Below are 27,602 nucleotides of genomic sequence, written 5' to 3'. Positions count from 1 at the left end.
AATGTCATATTAAGAGACATGTCATGCACTGCAAGAACCTGCGAACACCACTGTTACAAGAATAAATGCTGTAGAAGAGTACGACCAGGCCTTACGTCGTCATTGTTGATGGAGTCTGGAGACAGGCTGATGTGCTGGATGTACCTCCGCAGCTCAGGTAGCATCTGCACAGAAATAATCTCTCACACAAGCGCATGCAAGTGCATATGTACAGTTGAAGTCGGTAGACTGAAACTGAAATTTAATTGTTTGACCATAACAACCACTGTCATGTTTGGAGGAAAAAATAGTGAGGCTTGCAAGCTGAAGGACACCATCCCAACTGTGAAGCATGGGGGTGGCACGGGGGTGGCAGCATCACGCCATCGGGGCGCTTTGCTTCAGGAGGGACTGGTGCACTTCAAAAAATAGATGGCACCGCGAGGAGGGAAAATTATGTGGATATATTGAAGCAGCATCTGAAGAAATCCGCCAGGGTTTCAGAGCTAGGCTGCAGATGGGTCTTGCAAATGGACAATGACCCCTCAATCAAAGAGAAAATTTTTGGGCAGAACTGAAACAGCATGTGAGAGAAAGGAGGCCTTCAGATCTGACTCAGTTATACGAGTTCTGTCAGGAGACGGCAAGATTTGATTTTAATGCAGTGTGAAATGTTTCTTTTTCCACATTTACAGTAAGATCAAAGTCGGGGTGAATCATTTCTCTTTAAGGCATGAAAATGAAAAAAAGTGGAATTACAATGTTTTTACATGACAGTGACAAATTGCATATGATTTACAACAGTCCCTGGAAGTATCACATATTCAGGTGTGGCTAAACAGCATGTGTTCACCTTGTCGGTGAGCAGTGCGATGAGGCGTTTGGATTCTCTCTGCAGGTCCAGGTCCATGTTGAACAGCTGCCCGTTGAGAGCCTTGTAAACCTGCTCCTTCCCCTCCATCCCACAGGACTCCTCCATGGCCCGCTCCACACCTTGCCAGTCCAGGTCACGGGGCAGGTGGCCCAGGAAAACGCGCACATGCTCTGTGTTGTTCAGGGCGATGCAGAGCTAGCAGAAAGCGAGGAGGAGCCGAAGAGGAGAAACAGAGGGTGGAAGTGGAGAGAGAAAGAAGGAAAAGAAGCAGGGCTACAGAGAAGTGGAGGGATGGAGGGTGTGAGTGTAAATGATTGACTACAAGAGGCAACTGCTTTTGTTTTTTCTGAGTGTAAACATCTCTGCTCTCCTGCTGAGCCCTTTGTGTTGCCAGGGAGAACACTTGCTGACATTTACTTCCCACGTCATTGTGTGCGCTCCCCCAGTTCTGTCTTGCTACAGGCGTTACCTGCACTGTGAAGCTCTTGTGATCTCGGCCCAGCTGGTTCCTCTCAATCTTGCGCGTTATCATCTCTGAGTAGCACACAGCCTCACTGCAGAAATTCTATGACAGATAAAATCACGGTCCTCTTATTACAGGGAAATTCTTGGTTTCCTTTTTTCCGACCCTTGTCAAATAAATAAATAATTAAATCATCTTTCATTAATCCTGATTACGTGTGTGTGTGTCTACTCGGAGTCATGTTTGCGTGTAGTCAACGAGTGTGGTGACGCTGGAAGTGGCACTCACGTCTGTCAAACGGGTGACAAAGATGAAGGCCCCTGCAGAGTCTGGCCAGGCCAGCTGGAGCCAGATCTCGCGTACCTGGCTGAAGCACGTTGTCACTTCCACGGCTGAGGAGCTGTGTCTGGCCTGCTGCACAGGCTCCAGCTGCTCACAGAAAACACGGAAAATGCACGGTGCGTGAATGAAACAGATATGATACTTTATTTCACACATTATAATGCATTTTTAAGTAGCTGTACAGAGTTTTTAAATGTTTATTCATGCTTTTGTCATCTCCTCCAATTAAGTATGAATAACTAGCGCATGAATAGTTAATAAATGCTTAAGTATAATATAGATTTAATCATATATAAGGATATGTTGTAGTTTTAGTAGGTTTAAACACATTTACAGTAACAGTTTAATCATTTCAGTGATTAATTTGCATTTAATAACATTTATGAATATAAAAAACATCATGATAAACTATAAAACTATTGCCTACAAAATATCTGATCTACGATATTGTCACTTTCATTTGCATCATTTCAAGGGCAAACGCCTCTCACCTTGTCTGTTTCCACCGCTTTAAGGATCCTGTCACAGGATCTGTCGTGCACAATCTGCAGCCACTTATGAATCGAGGACTTGAACCAGTTATGAAAGCCTGTCAAGGCCAACATTTTAGCATCCCTGTTAGAGAAGAACACATAACTTTATAAATAAATCCAAAGCTGAGGAAAAGGTTGAATTCTCGTCTTCTTGCTGACATTTCAAACAACCACCAGTTGGAGCCTTTTACGCTGCTATGTGAATGGTCATTAGAGTTGAACTGATAACCAACTTGAGTGGAAGAAACTCCCGAAAGCCTTTGAGGGTTTTCAGGGACATGAAGAGCTCAAAGATGGTTTCTCCCATTGTCTGAGTCAGTCTGGAGCTCTCCTGCTCCAGAGTCCCACACACCCGCTCCATTGCTACATTTACATCATCGGCTACCTGAAGGATGAAAGTTTGAAAATTTGGCTGTATTCAAATATAAAGTGTCAAAGTAAGCAACAACAAAACAGTAAGGCTCAAAAAAACGTATTTTTTATATTTACTTTTCACATTTTCAGTGAAATACCTGTTTCTCCAACTGCCTGTATGATATGCTGAAGAAATCTACTTTCACAGCACTGTCAAAACAAAAACAAAGGATGAAATGGAATCAGTCCAGCAATGTAAATCAATGTTTCTGTGGCAAGTAAAAGAAAATTCATCACATTGTTTTTTTTTTTTTTTATATTTTTTCTAAGATGGACTGATGTACAGTCACTATTCACCTGTAGAAGAGTTTATTGTAGATATTCTGGGCTCTCTGTACGTCCGCACACACAGCATCCACCACCTGAACCAGCTTCTTCAGCTGCTCTTCCAGAGTCTACATTGTCGGTACACAATGAACATATTGAATATCATTTCTTAAGGCACAGTCAGTAGAAATATAAGATGTTATCACTATAATCTTACCCCATCCTCTGGTTTATACTGTGCTATTAAGCTCTCATACCACTCTGCTGTTCCTTTCTGTTGAAATAATTACACAAATTAAGAAGAATAAAACAGTTAATTATGTATGCATGTATCCTCAAAGCCTATACATTCTTCGGCATAAAAAGCTTAATTCACAACTGGTCTTCTTCCTCTCTTACTGTTATTTGCTGCTTTAACACAAACACCAGAAGCTGTACAATACATTACTGCACTCTGTGGCTGGCACAGATATATATCACCCCTGTTTTCATGATGTACACGTGTATGTATGCTGCTTTCATTCAATATAAACTATACCGCAGTCGAGTCCAAAACTCAACAGGGTACCCTTAAAGTGAACTTACTATACAACAAAAGTTTTGTTTTTTATTTTGCTTTCACTGTTACCTTGACAGCAGTAGTGATGTCCAAATGTAGTTCGTTGCGGAGAGGACATGCAGTCTTAAACGCCCGCATGTTTTGCATGTAGCCAACCCCCCTGGCATACACAGACAGGAAAAAGCCATTTACAATAGAAGATCTGCTTTCAGGTCACGTAAATGCTGGTTTCACATCATACACAAAACGTACTGGAAGATTTGTAGAATTGAATAAGCACACAGGAGCTACAATCTCTCAAAATTCTTTCTACTTTAATTATATGCATTATCTCTGCAGGAGAGGAGGGATGTGAAATGTTAGGTGAGTCACTCTGTGTGTAAGAGTGTGAGTGTGTGTGTGTTTCTGAGAGGTGTAGAAGATCTCCCTCAAGGTGTTGATCACTGGGCAGAGCTGGATTTCTTACAGGGGAAGTTTCTATAAAAAAATAAAAAAAAGTCTCCTCCAATTTAGTCCGACACAGCACCATGAACTTCAATAATTAGCCGATTTTACTGGCTGCCAGTTATGTGAACAGACTCCCTAATTTGGTGCATTTTACTGCACTAACTTTCTTCTTTTGTTCGATGGTAACTGGAAGCGAAGGCCAAAGGACGGGCTGGTCTGTTGAAGATACCTGAGCTTTTGGGTTTAAATTTTCCCTTGGCCAACACATCGTCAGTGACAATGTGTCTAGAAAACTAATGCACAGATTTCCATGAAATTCTAAATGGATATTCATGTTTCTCCACAAGATGAATGCTTATGATTTTGGTGATTTCCTCAAGCTAAAAGTTCCCCATGTAGCAAACTATATCTGCATCTAAATCCGCAATCTCTAAAAATATCAGTTTGATGCTCTACAATAGCTGTAATCCTGTCAGATTTTCATGACTGCAAGGCCCTCATGACAGTGTGTGTGACAGGATTTGGTCTGATTTTACTGGTGGAATGGAGGTATAATTTGATGTAGAGAATAATACATGCTACGCAGGGTAAAATATCCACATTGTTACTTATGATCATAACATATTCGCCCAAATAACCTGGCCGGGAACAAACATTGAATACCTGTTTTGATATGAGTAATGAGAAATGATTAAGAAATTACTGTTTGAATAAAAAGCCCAACACTGCTTCCTCCACAGAGTGTGACTGACTGGTTGTAGTCTCTCTGTGTCTGGTGGGGTGAGAGGTCGAGCGTGTTCCTGGTATGGCAGCACGGGCGAGTGCGTGATGTGATGTGATGGCAGTGTGACTTTACCTCAGCATGAGCTCGTAGCGTGTAATGGCAGCAGCGCTGGTGCTGGGGAAAACCTGACGCATGTTCTTCATCAGGCACAGGCAGTGCTCTGTGTACAGCCTGAAGCTGTCTGACAGCTGCCTCTCCTGGACACAGGAAGGGCCCTCAGTTATAGCTTCAAGTACACTGGCTGTGAGACATTTTTGGCTGAACCAAAAATCTTGATGAATGTCAGTGGAGAGCTGAGCTAATGAGGTGACTGTTTCCAGATGATGAAAGGTTTTTTCCTACTGGGAGGCCAATGGCGGAGAACCTACCAGGTCTCCCCTCACAGCAGGAGGGTCCCACTCTGCATCGATAGTCCTCAGGAGGCGCAGCAGCAGGGAGTAGCACACCCTCTGGGTCCGATGGTGGCTGCTGTAGCACTGCCAACGACTGCGTTTTTTTAAAAAAAAAAACAAGTACCTTTTACCTGATGCCAAAGCTTTCATGTTTGATTTGATCAATTTTATTCCTCGATTAATACTCACATAATGGCCTGTTGGAGAGGTGAGAGATCAGTTTGCACAGCATGGTGAGTTAGCACAGTCCACGCTGGAGGACAGACCTGCCCGTTCCAGTTGTAAGGCTCTCTCTACAATTATGTGTGACAGAATCCCAAAGTCATTTCAATCATACTTTAAGTGTAACCAGGTTGTACTCATAAACATTATTATATATAATGAACTATTAATATTAATGAAATAAGCAAAGATAACTATAATTAGAGTAAAAATGAGTAAAAAAATCAATCTATATCTATATCTATATTTTTTTTTTTACAAACCAAGGCCAGAATCAGATCAGAACTCAACTGTCAAACCCACATGATTTCACCCACATGAACTGTCATTTCTGTCTGGCTGCTGCAATATGAGATGTTCTTCACAAAACAGACTTCAACCACCGTACATCAACAACCTCAGGAGCAACTGTTGTGTGCTGCAACAAATGAGCATGTAAAAAAAAAAAAAAAAAAAAGTTTTTGCACTGGAAAAACTCAACTCCAGTTCCCATATACAAAATCTATTTCCTTGCAGTCAGAGTTTGCTCCCCTTTAAATCCCCTTCAGTAGCCCCTAGAGACGATGCCGTTTGTGGTTTGTTTCGTCCCAGCTGACAGGACAATCAAGCAATTAATCAGCTGAGGTCCCCCTTAAAGCTCTGCGCTTTGACTGGGGAGCTAACCGCAGTAATACAAAAATAACATATTAAGTGATTAAATGGTTGGAAGAACAGACAAACAATTCAAAAGTAACTGAAGTAAAATCTGTTGCATCAGAGTAAATTGCAAAAATAACACGTGGCTTTATTATAAAGACTGTTTTGACTAAATAATCTGGATGAGACTCACCTTAACATGAGAGTGCTCATACTCCACGATCTGACTCAGCAGTTTCTTGTGAATGGAGACATTTGAGTCCTTCTTAGACAAAGTTGTGTCTCTCTGAAGGAAGAATTAACATAAGTTACAGTGCTTCATAAGCTATACTAAGGAAGACATACTGATTCACTGTTACACACACCTGGCTGGTGAAGAGCTTCAGCATCAGATGACATTCTCCCTGAACTTTAGAAGCACTCGATCGAGGCTCCAGCTTAAACCAGGTGTCATAGCCGACAACAGGAATCTCCTGCAAGAAGGAAACCAGCCTAATTATAGGCAAGTGACATGCTTCCAGGGAAATCCTTCAGGTTGAATCCTTTGCTCTGCTTGTGGTTGTGTTTGATTTGTCACAGCGGCTCAGCAGCGCAGACTGCCAAGAGTTTGTTTTGAACTTTTCCACTTTGAACACTCACATTCAAAGGGATGTTGATGCATCCGAGGAAGTCATCGGCGTTCTCCTCAGAGCCTGATGAAGCAGATCCATTGGCACGCACTGACTTTGCTATCTGCTTAAAATATCTGACAAGAGAGACAAGGAAAAAGCTGAAAATTTCTAGAATCTTTCTGGCTTGTAACAGGTTGAATTTGTGTTTAATTGTGCTTTTCGTTTTTTGGCATTTAGCCAGTGCTTTCATCCGCCGTGACTTGCAATTAGAGAAACAGCAGAATGAGTTTCATTTCCTAATGAAAGTCAGCTATTAGTCAGTTATTTTGTTAAAATGGAAATTGCACATTTTCTGCCACAGGACGAGGATCCTGTTCTCCCTTGGCTATGATTGCTATTCTCAGGTTTTCATTAGACATGTCTGCCATTTATTGGTGTCTCAATGAACCCGACTGAACCCTCTGTCTTGTCTGTGTGCACGGTTTTATTGGCACAGGGCTTTGCTGTATGTCAGTCTCAGTTTAAGGTGAGAGGGGATCATTTGTTTTTTGTCCTAATTAACAAGCAGGACAGTGCCAGGATTTTTCCAACCAATGTAAATAACCCAGGCCTCTTCATTCATAAAGTGTCCCTTCTGGCTAAGTCTAGATTGAAATGCCCCTTCAATTAACAGGCTGAATGAGTCATCTATTCTCTGCCACCATGCCAACTGAATGAATGAATGAATGAATGATCAATTTACATGACTGTGCACAGTATCAGAACAGATCAGTATTTCTTACAGAAGATGCCTGAAAGTCATTTACATCATTATACTTTTACATTAATGGCAATTCAGGATTACATGATGTAGTTTCTTCTACCTGCCCATTCCTCTAAGTCCACTGACTTCATTGAGCTTTTTGCAGGCCTCAGCAACAGACACGTCATCGTCATGATCCCTGAAGAAAGGAGGATAGGTCAGAAGGTTATTACTGCCTCTCATTTCCTGGGAGAACATATTTCATTATCTTTGCACAACAAAAAACGGAACTGAGAAGTGAGGATCTACAATCAAGACCCATTGTAGTTCAAGAAAAGCATTAGCGTGCTGAACTTTTACTGGAGTCAAGAGTCAGCTCTTAGCAGAGCTTATACCAGAGGCGGGAAAAGTTTTATGAATAATGACTCTCCAGCCGAGTCTGTTAGGCAACGTGGCTCACGGTTTCCAAATTTGTTATAAATCCAAAAGGAAATTTTATAGTTTAGAGTTGAGACATTAAGGTCAAAAGGCAACGTCATCTGTATTGTGATAATATTTACACCAAAGGATTAAACAGTGGATTAAACTGTCAACTATAACTATGACCAGAACTAATCTTACCATATGTCCAGATGTAAGACGTCATTGTGGACATCATCAATTTCACTGTGAAAAAACAAAACAACAAAAAAACAGGAAAATTATTAATTAAATCACCTCAGTGAGTAAACAGTAACAATAAACACCTAAATCCTTTGGTGCTTCTTCCACACACGATAATGTGCTGCACTGGTCACGTAACTAACAGTGTTGGGTGTTAGTGTGAAACAAATGAAACTGTGAATCCTTCGAGTCACACATATCACCATGTCCAGTACATGTCCAGTGCTGCAAAAGGTTAAAGAGCTGCACTCACAACACAAAGTGCTCGTCCCACACTGGGTTGAGAGTCTCCGGCTTGACCTCGGTCACCTGGATACACCTGGCAGGTAACACCTCCTTGGTGCTGGAGCGTTTCTCCAGCTTCTCCTTCCTCTTCCTGAAGCTGAACTTTCTCTCCTTTTTCTCCTCCATTTCCCGAGGGCTCTGGCCCACCAGGATTCCCAGCATGCAATAGGGGTCGCTGTACCCTGGAAAGCCACAGGGCGACACCAAGAAAAAGGTTATTGCACACGTGAAGCTGCTTATTTCACCCTGATGATACCGTTACAGCAGGAAGAACAGGGAAGCCATTGCAGTTACAATCAGTGCTGTGTTTTGTTGAGGTGCTCATCAGTGTAATCAGTGTGACTGTTTATCAGTGAGCTTGTTTGAGATTCATTTCAAGTCCAATGTGTTAATGCGTGGTATTTATTCAGCTTCCGAGGAGTGACACACAATTCTTTTATTACATTAATAAACTTTCCTAGAAGAAATTAAAGCAAGACAAATCTAAAATCTATGAAAATAAACAGAAAAGAGACTTAAATGGGAAAACTCAGTCAGCCACAGGAAAGCAACTGTAGCCTCCAACTCTGAAAACTAATTTTGTGAAATTTAGTTTTCTTTTAATAGTTTTTTTCATTATGACACCACAAGAAGTCAGGAGCACTTTGTAATTATACCCATCATGCATTGTGTTATCCCTGCACTATCCCTTGTATTCTCACTACGCAGGCTTCACTTATTTTGAACAACTAGATTCCCACGAAGTGCTGAAAACCACACAGTGCTAGCTGACAGGAGGTCAATCACTTGAAGATTTACTGAGTGAGTGCCATTTAAAACTTTTCAATTCCACAGTGTTGCTGGATAACCCATAACTCACAGAAGTGTTTTGCTTTCCATTAGAAAATGGTTATTTAATGCTTGAAATGTCTCACCATTTGCATCCTTGGCCATCAGATTCTTTGCTTTCATAACAGAAACTCTTAAGGAAAAACTGGCTCGCTGTGGAAAAAGGAATTTACAGTCTGTTCAGTAAAAAACCGTAAAAGCAGCAAATCAAGGTCACACATCAAATATATAACAATGCATTTCCATAACCTGATTCTCTTGTGACTCCATTTAAGTAAAAAAAAATAGTGTACACTGGCGTTGTATATAATATTTACATGGCCAAATATTTTCACTCTGGTCACAACATTTCCAGCACTCAAATAAAAGACACAAAATCGTCCAAAATGGGGCTTTTAGGTGTTTCAGGTCTTACATCGCAAAACTCTCCAAGGGCATCAGTGCACTCCAACTGTGGCTCTCCAGACCATGCTTTCACCGTATTACTACTGCACTGTTCAAACTATCGGCATGGAGAAAATGCCAGAAAATGTGCTGAACCACAACCTGTGGCTGTACAACTGAGGGGTTAGTGATGTTTCTCGATCTGCACTTTATTAACTCAGTAAGTTAATGACCGGAAGGACCATGACTGTGGTTTTGCATGTTTTAACACATTTACCATGAATCACAAAATGTAAACAAATGTATTATATAAATAATGTTGAATTTTAGAAATCTGAATGTATTTTTCTTTTGTTCTACCTGGATTATTACATTCATCAAAGATTATCAGAAACTAATGTAAACTTCAGATTTGTTGTCAAGAGCGGCTATTTCACTTAACTATTCACACTAAAATCACATTTCCTGGAACATCAGTAAAAATGCATACAAACTGTACAAAAGTGTTCAGCACATATTCAAAGGTATACATGTACTTCAGCCAAGGAGCTTAAATACTTTGCTCTTACTCTGCTCTTAAATCCACTGGACACAAAAAAGAAGCAATTGCAAGTACTTAAACTTTCACATTAGAGGCTTCACCATTCAACAATATGAATTATATAGCCTTCTATAACTTATGTTAGAAACATCAGCACAGACTGGAGAGTTACATGACTTGTAGCCAAATTTCCCCTTAAGAATAGAAAACTGATGCACAAGGACTGTCAGTTTCCATGGCAGCAGTATATGCAAGGATTTATTGTTATGACAATTTATGAATAGCCAGTGAGTCATGTACAAAGTCAAAGTCTCACCTTGGATTCTTGAACTTTTTGGAGAATGATATCATGCTCCTCTTCACCCATATCAAACACCTTGGAGAGGTGGCCAAACATAAAAAAATAAGGTTTTATGCAACAATAACCTGTATAACTTCATAGAACATCACAGAAAGACTCTGCTTTCTTGATACAACTCAAACTAGGAACTAAAAAGATCAAAAATGCACTTCCCACAGCTGTAGAAAATACACTAAACCATCAATTCCTTTATAAAATCTTTGCTTCAGTCAGAGCCCCTGCCACCAACTGACCTGCTGGGAACACACACCTGCACATCTTGAGAAAAAGACGCCCACTCCACACATAAAATAGGCTAAAATCCTTAGCACGACATCATCTGAATGTAATATCACAGCTGAATATCAGTACACAGCGTGACTGGGCTTTGATGTTTAATCAGGTCTGAGCCGAGAGCATCTGCTCCGATTTTTACAGCCTGCTCACAACAAATAACACTCTCTGTGAGGCTGCCATTAGTGTTACTGACAGAGATTTAATGGGGCTCAGGAAATAGTTTATTTTTCTGATATGTTCATGATCACTGACTGACGTACTGACGGACAGATATATAGATAGGAATATACCTTTAGCAGGTACGCAAAAAGCTCTTCGTCACTTTTCACATGTTCTGGTGAATGCACTCCGACCCTGTTGACCACCGTGTAAACAGCTTCCTCATAAAGCAGGTCCAGCTGCATGAAAACACACTCCACTTAATAACAACCCTTCAAAAATAAAAGCTCATGCTTTCTGCTCTGCTGCACATCAAAAGCGGGTTGTATTATTGTGACTTTTAAAATTTAATCCCTTCTGAAATACAATGAAAACAGAAAAGCTGAGCTGACGCACCTCTGTCCTGCTGATTCTGTCGGGGATAAAGGCCTGGTCCACATGCTCTTGGGGCGGCGGCACTGTGCAGGCCCCTCTTTGGCACTGTGAGAGGACAAAACCAGTTTAACCAAAACAAAACCTGCCTTTCTCTAAGGAGTTACAACCTAAAAAGGAAACCACTGTTTCCTAGGCTTTATGATTTATCTGATGCAAAAAATAATAAATAAATAATAATATATACGTGTGTATAAGACTCATTCCAAATTTAGACATCCATAAATATGAAAACTGATAAAAATTTAAGTCTAAGAAGATAATAAAATGTATTGCCAAACATGACATGTGGTGTGGATGTTCCTTATGTTTTTATGGACAACATTTTGCTCTGTGCTTATTTATTTTCTCTTTTTTTACTCTGCTGACATGCAGCAATTTAGAAATGAAGTCATCAAGCTCTCTCAGCAAACATGTTAATAAAGCATCATTGCCTTGTTAGCACTGACAGCAGGAGAAGCTGAACATAGCCATTGACAGCAGCTTGTCACAGATGAGCTTCCAGTCTTCTGAGCACCCTACTCAACCCGGCCCTTCTGTCTACAGACGTCATACTGGCCACTGCGGTGGGCTGAAAGACAGCGCCGAGGCCTACTCGCTACATGTACGTGCTTCAAATGTGTAACAGAGAGAAAGGTAGAAATTGGGTGGGGGTTACCTCAGCCTGGGCAGCCCGCAGCATGTTCTCTTGTTTTTGAAGGATGGCGTTCATACGCTCAAAGAACTCCAAGCTCTCCTCGGAAATCCTGCCAACAAGAGGGAGCAGATTGACATTTCATATCTAAATATAGAGATGAGACACTTGTGAAAGTATGTTAACTTAGAAGAAAAAAAGGGAGGTGAAATGCACGTTGTACTCATCAGTGTAACATCAGAATATTTCTATAATTACATTCAGCGATACTGGTGGAAATCACACTGCATCCTGTTTACAGACACTTAGGAGGAGTGTCTGTCAATAAAGATGATTTGTTTCATTTTTATGATGATCTACTGGACTCCATCACCTGCAGTTCAGCTCTTTGTTATCTATCAAACACTGTCTTATCTCATACACTAAAAAAAATAGCAAAGGTGGTCTGGACCAAAGCTCTCAGTGATCCAACATGTCTGCTGTCTGCATGAACCAAGTTAATCTACTATGGTGAGCAGAGATGTGTGCAAAATGCAAATGATGTTTTCTGTTTCCTCCAGGTGTGAGTGAATCCCCGAACTCCCGCTGGCCCCAGTTGTCATGGTGATACAGGCACATTCAGGGAGGGAGTAGCTGGCTGAACACCTTGGGAATTCCTCCCCCCACCCCACCACCACGTTCACCCTCACCTCTCCCTTCCCTCCCAAATCTCTCACTGGCCATTTGCCTCCCTGCCTGTATGGAAATCACCGTGGCAGACAGCAGCCATGACATGAGCTGTAGCAGAACCGGTGGCATCAGCCGTGCCTTCTGCCCACAACTGGTCTCAACCCCACCCTCCCAGCTTCTATCTCCTTCCTCATCTCTCCGCCATCCCTACAACATTATGCAGAAGAGCCGTCCACAGAGGCCCCATCACGCTCCTTTATTAGCATCATCGCATCGCAGCAGGCGTGTGGCAGCCCATCCCAGCACCCACTGACTCCCGCCATGGTGGGGGAGCGGATGGCAAACCCCGGAGGTATTGATGAAGACTAATGGCAGCCATGCTGGGAGAGTTGGTCAGGTTTCCACTGGCGTCAAAACCAGTAAAACTTACATATTTTATCTATTTTTCTTTCAAAAACTACCTCTTTGATTTATCACGTAGCACTTGGTAGTAGGTCTGGAACTGAGTGTTATTTCCACTATCCATTAATCTGTGGATTATTCTTGACTAATTGATTAATAGTAGAAGACCAAGACCATTCATATTCAACAAGCTCGAACTAGTGACTTTTGGACATTTTAACTTCAAACACAACAAATATCAAATTCACTAATTGTTAAAACAGAATCAAAACTATTTTGCAACAAAGACGGGCCTTTACTTTTCAGCCTCCCTGGAAAATACCACAAAATAAAAAACGCGTTGTTATTGTCATCTGAAACACCTCAGTCGGCGTATGAAACCTTGAAACGACAAAAACTCAGTCTACAACGTGTGACTGATTCCACATACAAAGCCCATTCCACTGAAAAAGAGATTGAAGACTTTGTTTATAGCATTGTTTTTTTCTTTTTTTTGTACATATAGTGCAAATAAGCTTCATTCTATTGTAATACTTTTGTTATGGGACACTATATTCTCTCCACATCCGTCTTCAATCATCTAGGGCATTCTTCCATCCAGAAATCTGTCCCATCTTCTGTCAGTCAAACAGCTTGAGGATTCGTCCAGACAGTCTGGGATCTTTTGTTTTGAGTTTTGGGACAACGTGTTCATGACCAGAAATAAAGCCCAAATGATGCAAATCCTTATATCTTTCAACCTCTCTCTCTCTCTCTCTCTCTCTCACTCACACACACACACACACACACACACACACACACACACACACACACACACACACACACACACATGCGCCACCAGAATAACAAACTGATTTGATGTTGCTAGGAAACAGGTCTTTTTTTTTTCCTGTCATTTTATTCTAATTCATTTTCAGAATTCATTCAAACACTTCAATTATGTTTTCCTGTCTGGAGAGTAAATCAGAAGCAAAACATAAATAAAAACATGAACATTGTGAACTACTTCTATCTGAGAGAATATGCGTTTAAACGTGACTGACTGGGAGTGTGAAGGTGACAGCAGCCCCTCACTTCAAACTCCGATATAATATGGCAGTGCATACATAGTAATTAATAGTGCAGACATCACTGTCGTGTGCAGCATGAAAGACAATGTGACGTCTGTATGCATTCTAATAAAATAAGATGATTTTTTAATCTGATTCATCACGGCTGTCAGTGCATGGTATCAGCCTGCAGCTCCTATCATAACCGAGGGTGTTCGTGACAAGAATCCCCCCCTCAATGCTACACACAAGACAGTTTGTTTTACTCTAATTACACATTTGATTAAGCAAGAAAACACTACAGGTGAAAAGGCTTCAGTCTGGAGATATGATCGCAGCAGCTCAGATAGAATCTCCCCATTCAATAACCAAGAAAGAAAGAAACAGCAGTCTCTCAGCTAGAAGTACTGACAGACTGAACAGTAGCCTGGTGTGAAATTATTTCCAACTTCGGTCCTCTTGGGCGCTCCACAATTGTGTTTCACAGTTTATACTTCCTCACTGTGAGGGTCAATGGCTGACTGAGGATTTGACCCATTTTTAAAACGGGCAAAGGGCAATTCCAACGTAAATCGCTTACACAATTATTCAAGAAAATCTCATTAATTTTCCTTGTGCTTTATTCATCAAACAACACATTACTATAGTACAATGCTTGGACTAAAGCATTGCTGAGCAAAAAGACAATAACTCCTGGATATATCTCACAGTATTAGGTCATTTTGTGAAGGTTAAGCCAGTACACTGGTTATTCCTCCCTCAGGGTTTAAATGTGTAGTCTCTCTTTGATGAACACAACTGAATATGTATTAGTTTTTTTTCTTTTAAATGGTAAAGCTGTTGATGTTCTTTATTTTCCTTACTGTCGACAAATCCTATCCAAATCTATGAATTGATCTTACCAACAAGTACTGTACTAAGCCAAATGTCCATATTTCACTTAAAGACCTTTTTGTCCATGTTGGCTTAAACAACTCCATGACAAGTGGACAAATGGGTATGGTACTTTAGACTGACAACGAATGGGCTTGGGTCTGAGAGCAACAGGCAGGGTTTTCTAAATCAGGAAAATGTTGGTTCTGATCTTTTCATTGATTTGTTTTCAGTAAGAAAAATATAGAATAACACCAGCCTTAGCCTTTAAATGCATAGTATTTCTGGCATTTAAGATTGTAATTGCATGTGCATTTGGGGTTTCCACTTAATGTCATTCTAAATTGATTGTGTTATTCTACATTAATTAAAAAAATGAGAGCTTCACGACAGTGACACTGAGGAGTCAAATCCATTAGTGGCACTGCAGCGTGCTCATGATTCAAATCCCAGTGAAGTCAAGTGTGAAACACAGTAAGTCCACTGTTGTTGACAAAGACGCAAACAATAATAAACCAAAATATACACTGATCATCCTTCTCATTAAAACCAGTAACTGGTTTTAATGAGAAGGATGATTGGTGTAAATACAAATCACTTTTGGTTTTATGCAGTATAACCCCAGGTCAAGCTAATCTCTGAGTGTCTTGTGCATTTCCACACACTTAACAACCCACTCACACAGAGGTAAAAACATAATTTGCTTGTCTGAATTAAAAAGTTCACCTCCAGTGTGCCAGTCTCTGCTCAGAGAGTTCGGCTCTGACAGCCGACTGTACTACTGGGTCAACAACTGTGGACGGAGCAGCCCAAATCTACACGGCCTCATTTGCAAATTCTCAATTAAAGTGAGAGCACAGGCAGAACAGCAGCAGTCTGAATGGATAACAAAGATCAACAGCCTGACTATAATGACGAGAGCTCGGGGTCTGTGCACAGCTGAGGTTCAGTGTGAACGCTGTGGCACCAGGGAGCTGGCATGGGAAATGAGAAAAAGGTGAGATACTGACAGTTCAAATCACTCTTTAATGAAGAACAGAAATAGGGTCCTACTGAAGCAGCTTTTATATTAAACAGTGTAAAAAAAATGTAATTAAAATGATAAATCAATAAATCACACTGAGACAGCATTAATAATGTGCATTAAATAAAAAGTATACAATATACATGAAAATGTTCTAGTATCAGTCTTTCAAATCCAAAATTGACCAATGTTCAATCCAGAGCCTGAGGTTATCTTCCACATTAAAAATAGACATGGTCGTCATTACAAGTGTGTTTAGGTTGCTATAGAAACCTCAGGTTCATACTATTACTTTTGGCTTCAGATGAAGCTTCAAAACAAGCCTGAAAAAACAAAGCAAAACAAAACCAAAAACAGATGACCGACTTTACCTGTGCAACGTTATTCGTTTCTACGAGGCAGGTAAGAGAAAAAAAAAAAACATAAAGATATAAATCTTGAAAAGGTTCCGACAAAATCCAGATCGGGGTACAAAATCTACTTAAGTCCTGCTTATTCTCCCATGCTCTCAAGAACACAGTACTTCACACAACATTATAAGAGAAAAGGAAAAAGTAAAACAGAAAATAAAGAGTAGAAAAACAAAACCTGCTAATAAAAACACATACAGAAATAGAGCTACTTGAAAATATGCATAGCTTAACATAATGTCACCATCTGGTGTAGTCAGTAACTGCACCTCACCTTTGTGGATTTTTTTTTTTACAGATCAGCTGCCTGACAAACTTGAAAACAATCAGCAAACAACTGAAGGGAAATCACAAATGTCACAAGGCCCACAAACTGAAGTGATCCACTTGTCACTAATCCCTTTGATTTCATACAACACAAATAAATAGTGCAATAAAAACTTCTATACCCTCAGAGCCTGACTGTGCATGTAATAGTGAAGTGAATCGTGAATAGGTTGATGTGTCCTTGGGGGACAGGCGGCTTGTGCATGACCTCCTCACAGCAAGTCTCCACTGTGGAATAAATGCCAACCACATTAAAACACTCTGTTGACAAGAAGTGATGACCTGTGGCTTCAGCGGGATGGCCAGTGGAAAATAAATGAATAACAGACAGGAATTATTGCTTATAAGCTGGTGCTGCTGTTTTCAAAAGGCTGTCATTATATTTCTGAGCTACACTGAAGGCAATTTAATTTCCTAAACCGAAGCTATTACTTGTCCTAAACCACAACACTCAACTAAATATTAACAATTTCTAGAAACTATTTTTCTAGAAACAGTAATATAATTATAAATGGCCTGCCACCTGCTTCTTGCTCAAACTCAAGCAAGGCTTAATTTATGTCTGACATTAATTCAGTAGGTAATCTGAAAGTAAAAGCCGAAAGTGCATCACAACCCTAACTCTAATGTCACAAGACACAAAGTTCAGGCCACACATTTCTGCCACCCTGTGTGCCTGGAAGGTAAACAGCGAATGACAGCAAAGTATTTACAGACATGAAACCTCAGTAAAATCATTAGTATCATGTTAGTATTATGTTAAAAGAAACAGCACCAGACCCCAAATAGCATATTCCATGAAAATCACATCCATAAAAAAACCTTCATAATAATTGTAAACCAGTTACAGTACCTGAAGTCATGTGTTAAGCGTGAATGTGCTCACCTGCGAGGTAAGGGGTCAGGACAGTGCGTGAGGGGGCTGCTGGCGGTGGGTGGCGGCTCCCTCCGGCTCCTCAGGGACTGGCTCCTCTGCACCTGCCGCAGCACACTACTCTTCAGGTCCAGCAGCGTCGTCATGATGTTTCACTGCCAGAGCGGAAACAAAGAGCAAACATCAGGACGCTGTCACTCCGCCGCAAGACCCTGACTGGCAGTGTCTGTGTGAGGGAGTAATTCACAAGCTCTATTCTAGGAAAGTGAGTCAAAATACATTTAATTTCAGCTGTGGGATCATATTTATACAACTAGTTGCTAGAAATACAGTTGGTGCAGGGGACTCTTTCGGTCTAATCAGCTGCCTAATCACCCCCTCTCGCTCTTTTAACATAATTATACTCTTTCTCAGCAGAAGGTGTGTTCTATTTCTGTCTGAGTCTGACTGATGCCGTGTGGTGTGCAATTTATCTTCCACCTTTTAGTCTGGTCAGTTCATAGTCACTCGACCTTTATTTTTGCAGCAACACTTTGTACAAAATATGCAAATCAAGAAGCCTGGTGCCAAGCTAAGAGTCGTAATAGGGATGTCACAGAATCGGTTGTATCACTAAAATAAAAACGGCAAGAAAACAGAGCTAAGTATGTATAGTAGAGCTATGTTTAGAAATGTTTCCTGAAAGTCTTAATCATAGACCTGGAACATCTGCAGGGTAAAAACTATGAGAGAGGACTTTAACGGCTATGCCCCGAATATGTTGCAAACACAGTTCAGTCAACCACGATATGAAAATGGAGAATAATAAGAAATAAAGAAGACTGCAGGAAACGTGTAGTGTAATGTGGGCTTGCAGATGGCTAATTTCAGTTGAAAAGTTTACAGATAATTAGCGTAATAATGGCATTAGTTGCAAAGCTGTTACATTTCACTAAGTAATTAGGATCATTTAGTGGCACAGAAACACCAGAAACACAATTTAGTTTCCTGACATAGGTACTACTATACGGAAATGCTTCAAATCCACTAGTAGAAATGCTTTAATATTTTTTGAGCTATGCTAACTCTCTTTCTTGCGGAGAGTTAGATGAGGAGACTGATACCATTCTCATGTCTGTACAGTCAGTTAGCTAGCTTAGCATAAAGACTCCAAGCTTATTTGACCAGGTTGTTTTTACAGTACACCTGAGCTATTGGAAGGATTAAACAAACAAGATATAACATATCAATTACAAAATAGCCAGCTGATTTCCCCATTTCCAGTCTTAGTGCTAAGTTACGTTGGCTGGCTGTAGACTGTAGATTTATAATAAAGGTTATGTGAGCAGCATCAGTTTTCTCATTTAATTCTCAGCAAAAAAGAAAATAAGCGTATTCCTGAAAATCTCTATTACTCATAATAAAAGAACATCTCTCATGTCCTTTGACCCACCATCATATTTTGAAGATGAGCAATTTTTAAAAAAAGAAACTATTATACATTCTGTTAAATTCCAGGAATAAACCAGTAATTATTAAATATGTTAAATAATAAATCATCAATTTCCAATAATATTAACCAAAAATATTTAAACAGAAAGCAATTTAGGAAGAAATGGGAATCAAGGCATTATATTTTTGCAAATATTCACATATGGCAGCTTTTCACTTTGATAAGGCTTAACAGAGTGTTATCTGAGCATTTGCAGAGCAAGGTATACCTTGGTTATTGTGACTGTGAAATTTGAATTTAGAAAAATGAGCCTATCTGACAACCTTGTAGAGATTGGCACTGTGTTGCTAAGCAATTCACTGAGACCGAGTAGGCCTTTCTCAGAGGCCATGAAGTGAACTCTCATTTTGGCTTCATGGTGTCTTTAAAGTATAACTGAATTATATGACCTCATAACAATATTGTGCTCGGTCGGTGCTCCCCACAGAAGAAGGGCCAAAGAATAAAGATTAAGAATAATAAGATATTTAATGGAATTGTGAATGTCACCATTTGCTCCCAAGTAGGTAAAGAAAAGGGTAAAGAAAATGTAAAGCAAGCAAACTTTACAATTTCTTTGCATTAGCAACATCAAATAATTTATATCAGCTAATTTTTGCCTACCATAGCTGACTCTGCAGTCTGAGTTTCTAGGCAAAGGAAGCTAAAATATAAACTGTCTCTATTTTGTCTAACAAATCTAGCTAAAGAAACACATAACTGGTGTGCATAATATTGTTAACTGTAATGCCCCTTTATGACTTTTTTGGTCAAAAGTCAGACACTGAACTTCATTATGTATCTGCAGTATATACCCTTTATTGAGAGTTAATCCTTTCAATCTCGACAGAAGGTTGGGCGTCTATAAATACCTGCGGTTCAATATTGAAGTCAGTCACTAAAACCTCACAGGAACAGAATAACATTTTCAGCTGCCACATTTTTAAGTGCAACACAACATTTCAGGCCACTGTGGCAGCATGAATGGTTACAGTGCAGGAAGGAAATCTGATTGCAAGGTCATTAATTGAATAAATTACAGTAGTTTCCACAGCAAAACATGGATGGAGGAGGACTCATACATCTGCCTAGCAACTGAGGAAGAGAGTGAAGCTTGCTGTCAGATCAAAGAGTCTCCTTAACAGCATCCAATCACTTTTGTCCCTGCTTGTCCAATTTACTGCATTTTAACTGTGATGTGAAGTTCTTTAAAATGGGATTGTGATACTGGCTCCACCTGCATGACTGAGACTCTTTTGTGAGCCTCCAACAGTCTGTGTGTCGACAGAACAGTAGTGAAGGAAGACGAGACAGAGCACTCAAAAAAAAAAAAAAGAGGACTGACAAGGACACAAGAGAAGAGGTTTGATTGATGGAGAACTTGTTTCAGAGGACAGTCAGACAGTCTCAGACAGTCAGACACTCTTTTCAATAGTTGACAGCCAGTGTCTGTACATCTGTGTGAAAAAGAAGCAATGAGCCATGGGCTGGGAGCTTGTTCTGACTTTTCAACCAGTAAAAGACACAATAGTTATTGTTATTAATAAACTGTAATAGAGGACGATTAGCTCGGCGTGTTTGTGGAAAGAGATTCTGAGCTGATGTGGCCCATTTTGAAGGCAATGTTGATTGATTTTTTTTTTTTTTTTATCTTTTAGATGACACTGTTGAAGGTTGCCTGTTTTGAATTACAGTGCTTACACCAAATGGATCCAGAAAATGAAACATATTGGCTTGTACGACTGCTGTCATTTGGTGCTCCAGGCCAATTGCACTGAGAGCAGTGTGCAGTTGCCTTTCCAGCTTTCAAGCTCGGAGTAAGCCAGAAATTCATGGTACAAGTTGCATCATTGGCTGAGGCAAAGGACAGTACGCTATTGATCCAGGAGGCTGACATCTGTTATCTACTTGGAGTATCCGCACTTTACTCTATCAGACTGAAGTGTCGATACTCCTTCCCTGTTAGATATTATCAAAGTGTCATTTCCAATGCAATTCAGTGAGGAACTGTTGGGATTTTGTCTATTTCCCCCAGATAAGGTGTCACCTCACTACTTCCGATCCAAGGTGGCGGAAGTGCATATAAATATTCAGAAATAGCCAAATGGTTGTCTCATAGGTTTTGGTTCATTCTACTTATATTTCTTTCTAATTATATTCATGTACTAGGTTTAACTCAGACTCACATGGAGTCATGCAGCATCACCAGTGGTTAAATAATGCACAAATTATGTGTTGAAATTCATATTTTCAGTTGTACATACATTTCAGTCTTGATGCATTTATTATTGATATACAGGAAGTTCAATGGTGCCAGGTTTGCAAAGAATTAACCATGTCCCACAACTGCTCTGGCGTTACTGGCCAATAAACATGCTCCTTACAAAACATGAACAACTTGGACAAATTATGAGTTAAAATCTTTAAGACAATGCTAAACACATGGCTATTAAATCAAATAATCCATATGACAGGCTCACACATTATAAAATGAGGAACACTACTGTCTCCAAAATGAATGGACACAAAAAGAAATCATACTATCAAGCTGTCTTGCTAACTACAGCAAGAACACATGGGTGGATCCAAAAGGCACAATAAGAAAAAGCACTAATCCAGGTATATCACAAAATGCATCGGAAGGGTCCATCATTAATAAGCTGCTTGGAATTGCCAATTATTTTTAAAAAATAAAATAAAATTCTACACTCAGAGCTCAAGAATGCATTATGGTTGTCCATCACTCTCCTGTTCTCTATATAATCAAAAGGAAAATTATTGGAGATAAACAGTGTTCTTTTGAGTTTAGGTTAGTCAATAACATCAAAGTGGAGAAATTGCTTTCATCTCTCTCTGAAGAGTCATCTCCTGGCCTCAACCATTTAGATGCTACATTACTGAAAACCGCAGCAACATATATAACTCCTCTGGTTACTCAGATTTTCAATAGATGTCTGATTACTGGCGTATTTCCCCATTTTGTCAACGAAATCACTTGCTCTCGACATGCTTACAGACCCGGTTACTCTACCACCACTGCCCTGGTTCAGGTGGTCACTGGCTTAAAAATCTTGATGAGAGTAAATTAGCAGGGATTCATTTTAGTTCAGCTTTTGATTTAATTGACTGTGGAGTGTTGTACACCAAGGAACCATGAAGATATAATCTGGTGATAGTACATTGTACTCCTCTGCTGGTACCACTGACCATATAACTGAAATCTGAAATAAGAAGGCAGAAACAGTGGATGGATTGGGTATACAAAAACAACTTAGTGCTTAATTTACCCAAGTCCAGATCTATGCTTTTTTTCTGATCCGGAACCAGACTAGCCTGCAATGCACAATTAACGCTGTCACTGAAAAGCTGAGTGTTCTACTGGATCAAGTTAAAGAAAACAGGCTGTTGGGTATCAATTTGAACCACAGTCTCTCTCGGTCACAGCATACTGATGATGATAAAAAAAATACATGATGAGGCATCAGCAGAAAGTGTTCTCCTTATGCCACCCCAGATGTTATGAACACAGTTATATCATCGCTGGTTATAGCACACCTTGAATATTCTTCTGTTGCTTGGGTTGCAGCCAAAAGTCATCACCTAAGTATCCTGTTGTTTATCAAAGAAAAAAAAATCATGTTCTCTGGTAAACCTAAATTTTGGGCTCAGCTTAAATGAACCAATAACATGAACATTGAACAGTTTACTCTTTCACTCTTTTTTTATTGTTTTATTTTATATTCTTCTTCTAACCTTTGTTCTTCAGTAACTATTAATGTATATGTATATCTTGCTCTATGTCTGTGCATACTAATGGACTCCAGGAAGACTGGTGGCTGTGTCAGCGGGAGCTAATGGGGGATCCTCTTAGCAATAAACACTGAACAATAAACATAACATGTCTTGAGGCTACTGTGAGTCGCTGCCTCTTGTATGATGGATTTATTCTTGCTTGCTTCTTGACTATGTCACAGTTAAAACCTGTCTCTTGAGAGAGCTTTTGCTCTTTGAGTCTGACTGTGTCTCAGAGTTGTTGATACTTTCTGCTGTCAATCTCCATCGGAGCTCCACTGGAAATATGTCATAAACGTGAAGGTATAATGGCTAAGTTTAGGTACTTATATTTATCCACAGGTATAAAAAGCAGCAGGTAAACTGCAAAGAGAGACTGTTTTTACCTCTGCCACTGACAGGGTTAAATTTATAGACAGTTTTATCTTGTATCCATTCTATAGATTTTATGCAATGTTCCAGTACTGAAAAGCCCAAATTCCCAGGCTTCCAGATTGTTTGCTGAAACAGAACTGCATCTATGTGCATTTTGTCACTGAACATCAGAGTCTACAGCTTTGTGAGGTGAGAAATTGTTCACCATTTATGCTCTACTGGGTGACTTCTATTTAACAGTGTTATGCTCTCTTCATGACATCTTTTAAAAGGCAGAGCAGCTGAAATACCTGAGGCATGTTTTTTTGCTGTGGTAAACAGGAAAAATGTTTTCCAACTTCAAACTGTGGTGACACTGACAAAAAAAAAAAACAAAAAAAAAACTGCTCAAGCATCACATCATATCCACTACATGCAGGTTGGTAAGCATGGACTGTTGACAGCTAACAGGCACCGCAGAGCAGCTGTCTCCCAGGTGAACTCATTTCAATTACAGGAGTAGATTTCTCCCAACTGGATTTCACTCTGTCTCAGCCGTCATCCCATAGTGACAAAACGGGTCGACGTGCCACCTTCGGTGGGGCGCCGGCTGCCAAGGAAACATTGTCAAAGCCAAGTAAATGCCTTTTTCGCTACACTGGTGCTGAAGTCATGCCAGGGAAACACTTGCTCACCAGTGTCTCTCTCCTGTGAGAGCCAATGAGCCCGGCAGCCAAAGGCGCCTTGCTTATGGGGATGGAGTGTCTCTATGGTAACAGCAGAGAAAAAGGAGCTGGTAAATACAGGTAAATGGAATTCTACAAAGGCTGAAAAAAGACCCTTGATGTTATAATGTGTTCACCTTAACGCAGCAAAACATGGAGAGAATTATATATACACAGTTCATGCTGACAAGTATGGCCATCACAACAGGTCACAATCTGGTCACTTTATCTCCAAACACGACCGAGATACACAATGTATAAGGCAACTGTAATCCCTGTGTATATAATGCAATTCCTCACCTATACAGCATCTCGGGCTACCATTGTCAGTCACTGTTGAACCCAACAGTGTCAATCAGCTTGGAGTCATGAATAATTTTTCAATGTGACTCACGAGCTTATACATCTCAACTATTGTTCCTACTTCTCATTCCTTTTCCGTCTGACGTCTCCGAAATCTACGTCAGACAAAACACAGCTAGAGATACTGTAGCAGATCAATAAAGTAACAAGGTTTACAATGTGTTCTGCAACGGTCGGTCATTAGCGGCTTCAAACAGACTCAAGATTAGTCTTTGTGTGGATTTCAATTACACACCTTTCTAAGTCATTAGTCTTTTGTTGTTGAGCACTTCGCCAAGTGTCTGTTTGAGCGTGAAAGCTTCATCCTTGAGTGTTGTTCAAAGGGGTTGGGACAGAGAGAGAGAAGGAAGGAGGGGGTGGGGAATTATGATTTTCCATGTTTCTTTGTCTTACAATCAGTGTAATTAGGACCATGTATTTAATTCATTACATTCCTCCTGAGTCTCCAAAATGAAAGGGAAATATTAACCATCTCATTTTATGATGACATTGACAGTTTATGTAATTGAATCAAATGCACATTTTGACCTCCATATTCCCTCAGACTTAATTTAACTACATCAGCCGGAGGAGATACAGATTCAAATCATAACTCGAAGCATATTATTCTGAAGTGTCACTGATGATAAAAACCACGACTATCATAGCCTTTAAGACAGAACCAAAAGCCTCATCAGTGGCCATGAATGTTATGTGACTGGACCTTAGGGACATATGAGCTAAACGGATCAATCTGACACTTCTGTGTCAAATCTTTCAAAAGCCTTCCAGATCGCATCTGAAAAAGTACAGACATCACTGTGACTTATACTGTATGCACCTGTAGATAACACATAATCTATAATCCAGCCTAAAAGACACAGTGCTACTGGTCCTCTACTCCCAAAAGCTCCCAGAGTCTGTGTTGTCAAGGCACATGACAGGCACTTTGGCTTGGAAATTGATTGCCAGAGAAAATCCCAGGAACTGATGGTTGTGAGCTTTTGTAAAGGGCGTCTGCACCACAGCCAAGCAGCAGAAATCCCTGACAGCCACGCACAAAATATAAAACTTAAACAATGGCACAAATCCTTGCTTATTATGCCACAGATAATACATCCTTTGTCACCCTGAAAACACTCACTCCAGCAGTAACACTACAGTCAAAAATAGCAGCCATTGAGTCTTTATGCAGAAGCAATAATGCCACCTCCATAGTTTACTCAAAAACATCAATCTGCATTTACAAGACACTGCGCTACAATACAAGTGATGCTCTAAAGTCATACAACTGCTCACACATGCTGTAATTAATGGCGTACTTCCGCAAAGAACAACAGAACACTACATTTGTACAGCATTACCATAACCTTTTATGATGTATCTTTGGCTGTACAGCAAGAGGAAAACACAGGGGAAGCTGCTTTTTTTATAGACAGGTTTGAGCAATGACCACTGATCTACTGTATAATGATAAGAGGCAGTGATTAATTATTAACTAATGGATTCATAATGATTGGTCTAAAGTGGAGTTATGACCACCACCGGGAGGCTTCTTAAGAAAAGAGGAGAAAGCCACAGAGTCACATCATTTAAACTATGAAAAAAAAAAAAAACAGGCAAAGATGGAAAGATGGTTTCTGTGAATCAAACACATGAAACACAAGGATTTTTTTTGTTGCTGTCTTATAGAAAAGAGTTTTTTTTCTATAAGACAGCAATTTCATGCAGTTGGTGAATAATAATCCTTTTTATTACCCTTTTAATCGGCTGCTCATGTAATCATTGTCAATATTAAAAGTGCAGGTAAATTACAGGCTTGGAGCTGCTGTTGCTGTCACTGGGGGAAAGATAGTACTAGCTGAGATGTCTCTGTATGTGTGTGTGTGTGTGTGTCTTTCTATGGTTATGTAGACAAATTTTGCTTTGACCATGGCTGTGAGGACATTGTGGCCGATCCTCACACCGTGAAAGCGCTTCTTGGGGGTTAAGATTTGGTTTTAGGGTTATGGTTAGAATCAGGTTTCGGTTAGGGTTAGACATTTATTTGTGATGGTTAAGATTAGGTTAAGAGGCTAGGGACTGCATCATGTCAATGAGTGTCCTCACAGCTAATGAAAGACAAGTGTGTGAGTGTGCCTGTGTGAGAGAGACAGCGGTCCACAGGCATCTCTAAAGCACAAGATTGACTTATACACAGTATGAGGCTCAGCACGTATTGTGTGTCAGCTGCTAAAGGAGTTATAATCATATCAAGATCAAGAGATCTTCCTTCATTTTCATGAGAAATATAACTTATTCTAGGAAACCTGTTGATCAGAATAAAGCATTGCTTCTGTTTCGAGTCTACAAATGTTTCAGAGTGCATTCAGGATGTCTGTAACCAGGCTCACAAGAGAAATAGTACATCTTCAGTGCCAACTTAATTTTTTATCTGATGTGATGTTGCTGTGCTGCACCTGTGTTTCGATTCTTGATGGGTGTGGGGCGTTGCTAGCTTTTAAAATATGCAGAGTAACTGCCCATAATAATAAGATAGAATTTACATAAAACACAGAAATACGGTAGAAAGACAAGTCAACTACTTTCAGAAAACCATGCAACCTTGTCCACTTGTCCAGAGTTTTAGTAAAACCAAAATTATGTAACATTGCACTGAAATGGATTTCCAGTGTGTGGTGTGGCAGCCTTGTCTGCCAAAATCTGGTTCCACTCAACTTGAGCTACTGATCAGGTTCCCAACATCATGTTTAAAGATGTTTATGATGAACAGAAGACGAACTTTTGGTCAGACAGACGGCAGGATACAGCATTTATGATATTTCTTCTCACAAGAAGTGGCACAGGTCTGATTCCGCGGTTGTAAACCCTCATGAGATTCATCATATGTCAATCATCTATCCATTCACACACTGATTATTATCTGAGCATCAACAGAACTTTAAACTCCCTAAAAAAAAAGGTCAAATTCAAACGATTTCAAACTATTCTGGATTCTGAGCAACAGGTGCCAATTAACCAACCTTAATAGCGACAGTATGAGTCAGAACAGCTGACGCATATTTATTTTTATTTATTTTTGCTTTAATTGTTCTAAACTACGGAGGTAATTTTTTCATGATGTTAAAAGACGAAAAACCCAGCTCACCTGTGTCTCCTGACAGTTTTCCAGTGTGAAATGTTTTTGCAGCTGCGTGTGTCAGAGTTCCTGTGAATCAAAGCTTCGGTCGCTGCAGGAAGACGCTGTTTGCTCCCGGAAACGTGGCGCAATCAACTTAAGCGAAAACAACGTTTGGATATTTTTCTTGTGATAGACGACAGACAAAAGCTCATTTTAGTCCTTCGAAATCATTTCCTGAGCTCACGCGCCACCAGTGCGCAGCCAAATATGGTCGTAGGAAGTGCAGCGATACTTCACTGCCCTAAACTACTGTAGGAAATATGGCAATTACGACTTGATCG

At 40.1% G+C, this 27,602-nt stretch overlaps 1 protein-coding gene across 1 annotated transcript in view; it reads right to left on the bottom strand.

Annotated features, from left to right (window-relative positions):
- The window catches only part of baiap3 (BAI1 associated protein 3), a 34,042-nt gene extending 6,640 nt beyond the window's left edge, over positions 1–27,402 (bottom strand). Inside the window, exons 1-26 of the mRNA XM_041063526.1 lie at positions 27,289–27,402; positions 17,469–17,611; positions 11,853–11,940; positions 11,159–11,242; positions 10,894–11,001; positions 10,283–10,342; positions 9,128–9,194; positions 8,182–8,395; positions 7,887–7,931; positions 7,387–7,464; positions 6,552–6,657; positions 6,278–6,385; positions 6,106–6,198; positions 5,244–5,347; positions 5,031–5,148; positions 4,735–4,859; positions 3,501–3,591; positions 3,090–3,146; positions 2,903–3,000; positions 2,704–2,755; positions 2,425–2,576; positions 2,150–2,273; positions 1,605–1,745; positions 1,323–1,418; positions 833–1,048; positions 96–164 (exon numbers count right to left, since the gene is read on the bottom strand). Coding sequence (XP_040919460.1) covers positions 96–164; positions 833–1,048; positions 1,323–1,418; positions 1,605–1,745; positions 2,150–2,273; positions 2,425–2,576; positions 2,704–2,755; positions 2,903–3,000; positions 3,090–3,146; positions 3,501–3,591; positions 4,735–4,859; positions 5,031–5,148; positions 5,244–5,347; positions 6,106–6,198; positions 6,278–6,385; positions 6,552–6,657; positions 7,387–7,464; positions 7,887–7,931; positions 8,182–8,395; positions 9,128–9,194; positions 10,283–10,342; positions 10,894–11,001; positions 11,159–11,242; positions 11,853–11,940; positions 17,469–17,602 — 2,628 coding nt within the window. The 5' untranslated portion in view covers positions 17,603–17,611; positions 27,289–27,402. The remainder of the gene's footprint in view (positions 1–95; positions 165–832; positions 1,049–1,322; positions 1,419–1,604; positions 1,746–2,149; positions 2,274–2,424; positions 2,577–2,703; positions 2,756–2,902; positions 3,001–3,089; positions 3,147–3,500; positions 3,592–4,734; positions 4,860–5,030; positions 5,149–5,243; positions 5,348–6,105; positions 6,199–6,277; positions 6,386–6,551; positions 6,658–7,386; positions 7,465–7,886; positions 7,932–8,181; positions 8,396–9,127; positions 9,195–10,282; positions 10,343–10,893; positions 11,002–11,158; positions 11,243–11,852; positions 11,941–17,468; positions 17,612–27,288) is intronic.
- Between the last annotated feature and the right edge of the window lie 200 nt (positions 27,403–27,602).

The sequence above is a fragment of the Toxotes jaculatrix genome, chromosome 18 (assembly GCF_017976425.1).
Source record: "Toxotes jaculatrix isolate fToxJac2 chromosome 18, fToxJac2.pri, whole genome shotgun sequence".
Lineage (NCBI taxonomy): Eukaryota > Metazoa > Chordata > Actinopteri > Toxotidae > Toxotes > Toxotes jaculatrix.
The sequence above is the reverse complement of the archived record's forward strand: the minus strand, read 5'-3'. Positions and strand labels throughout refer to the sequence as shown.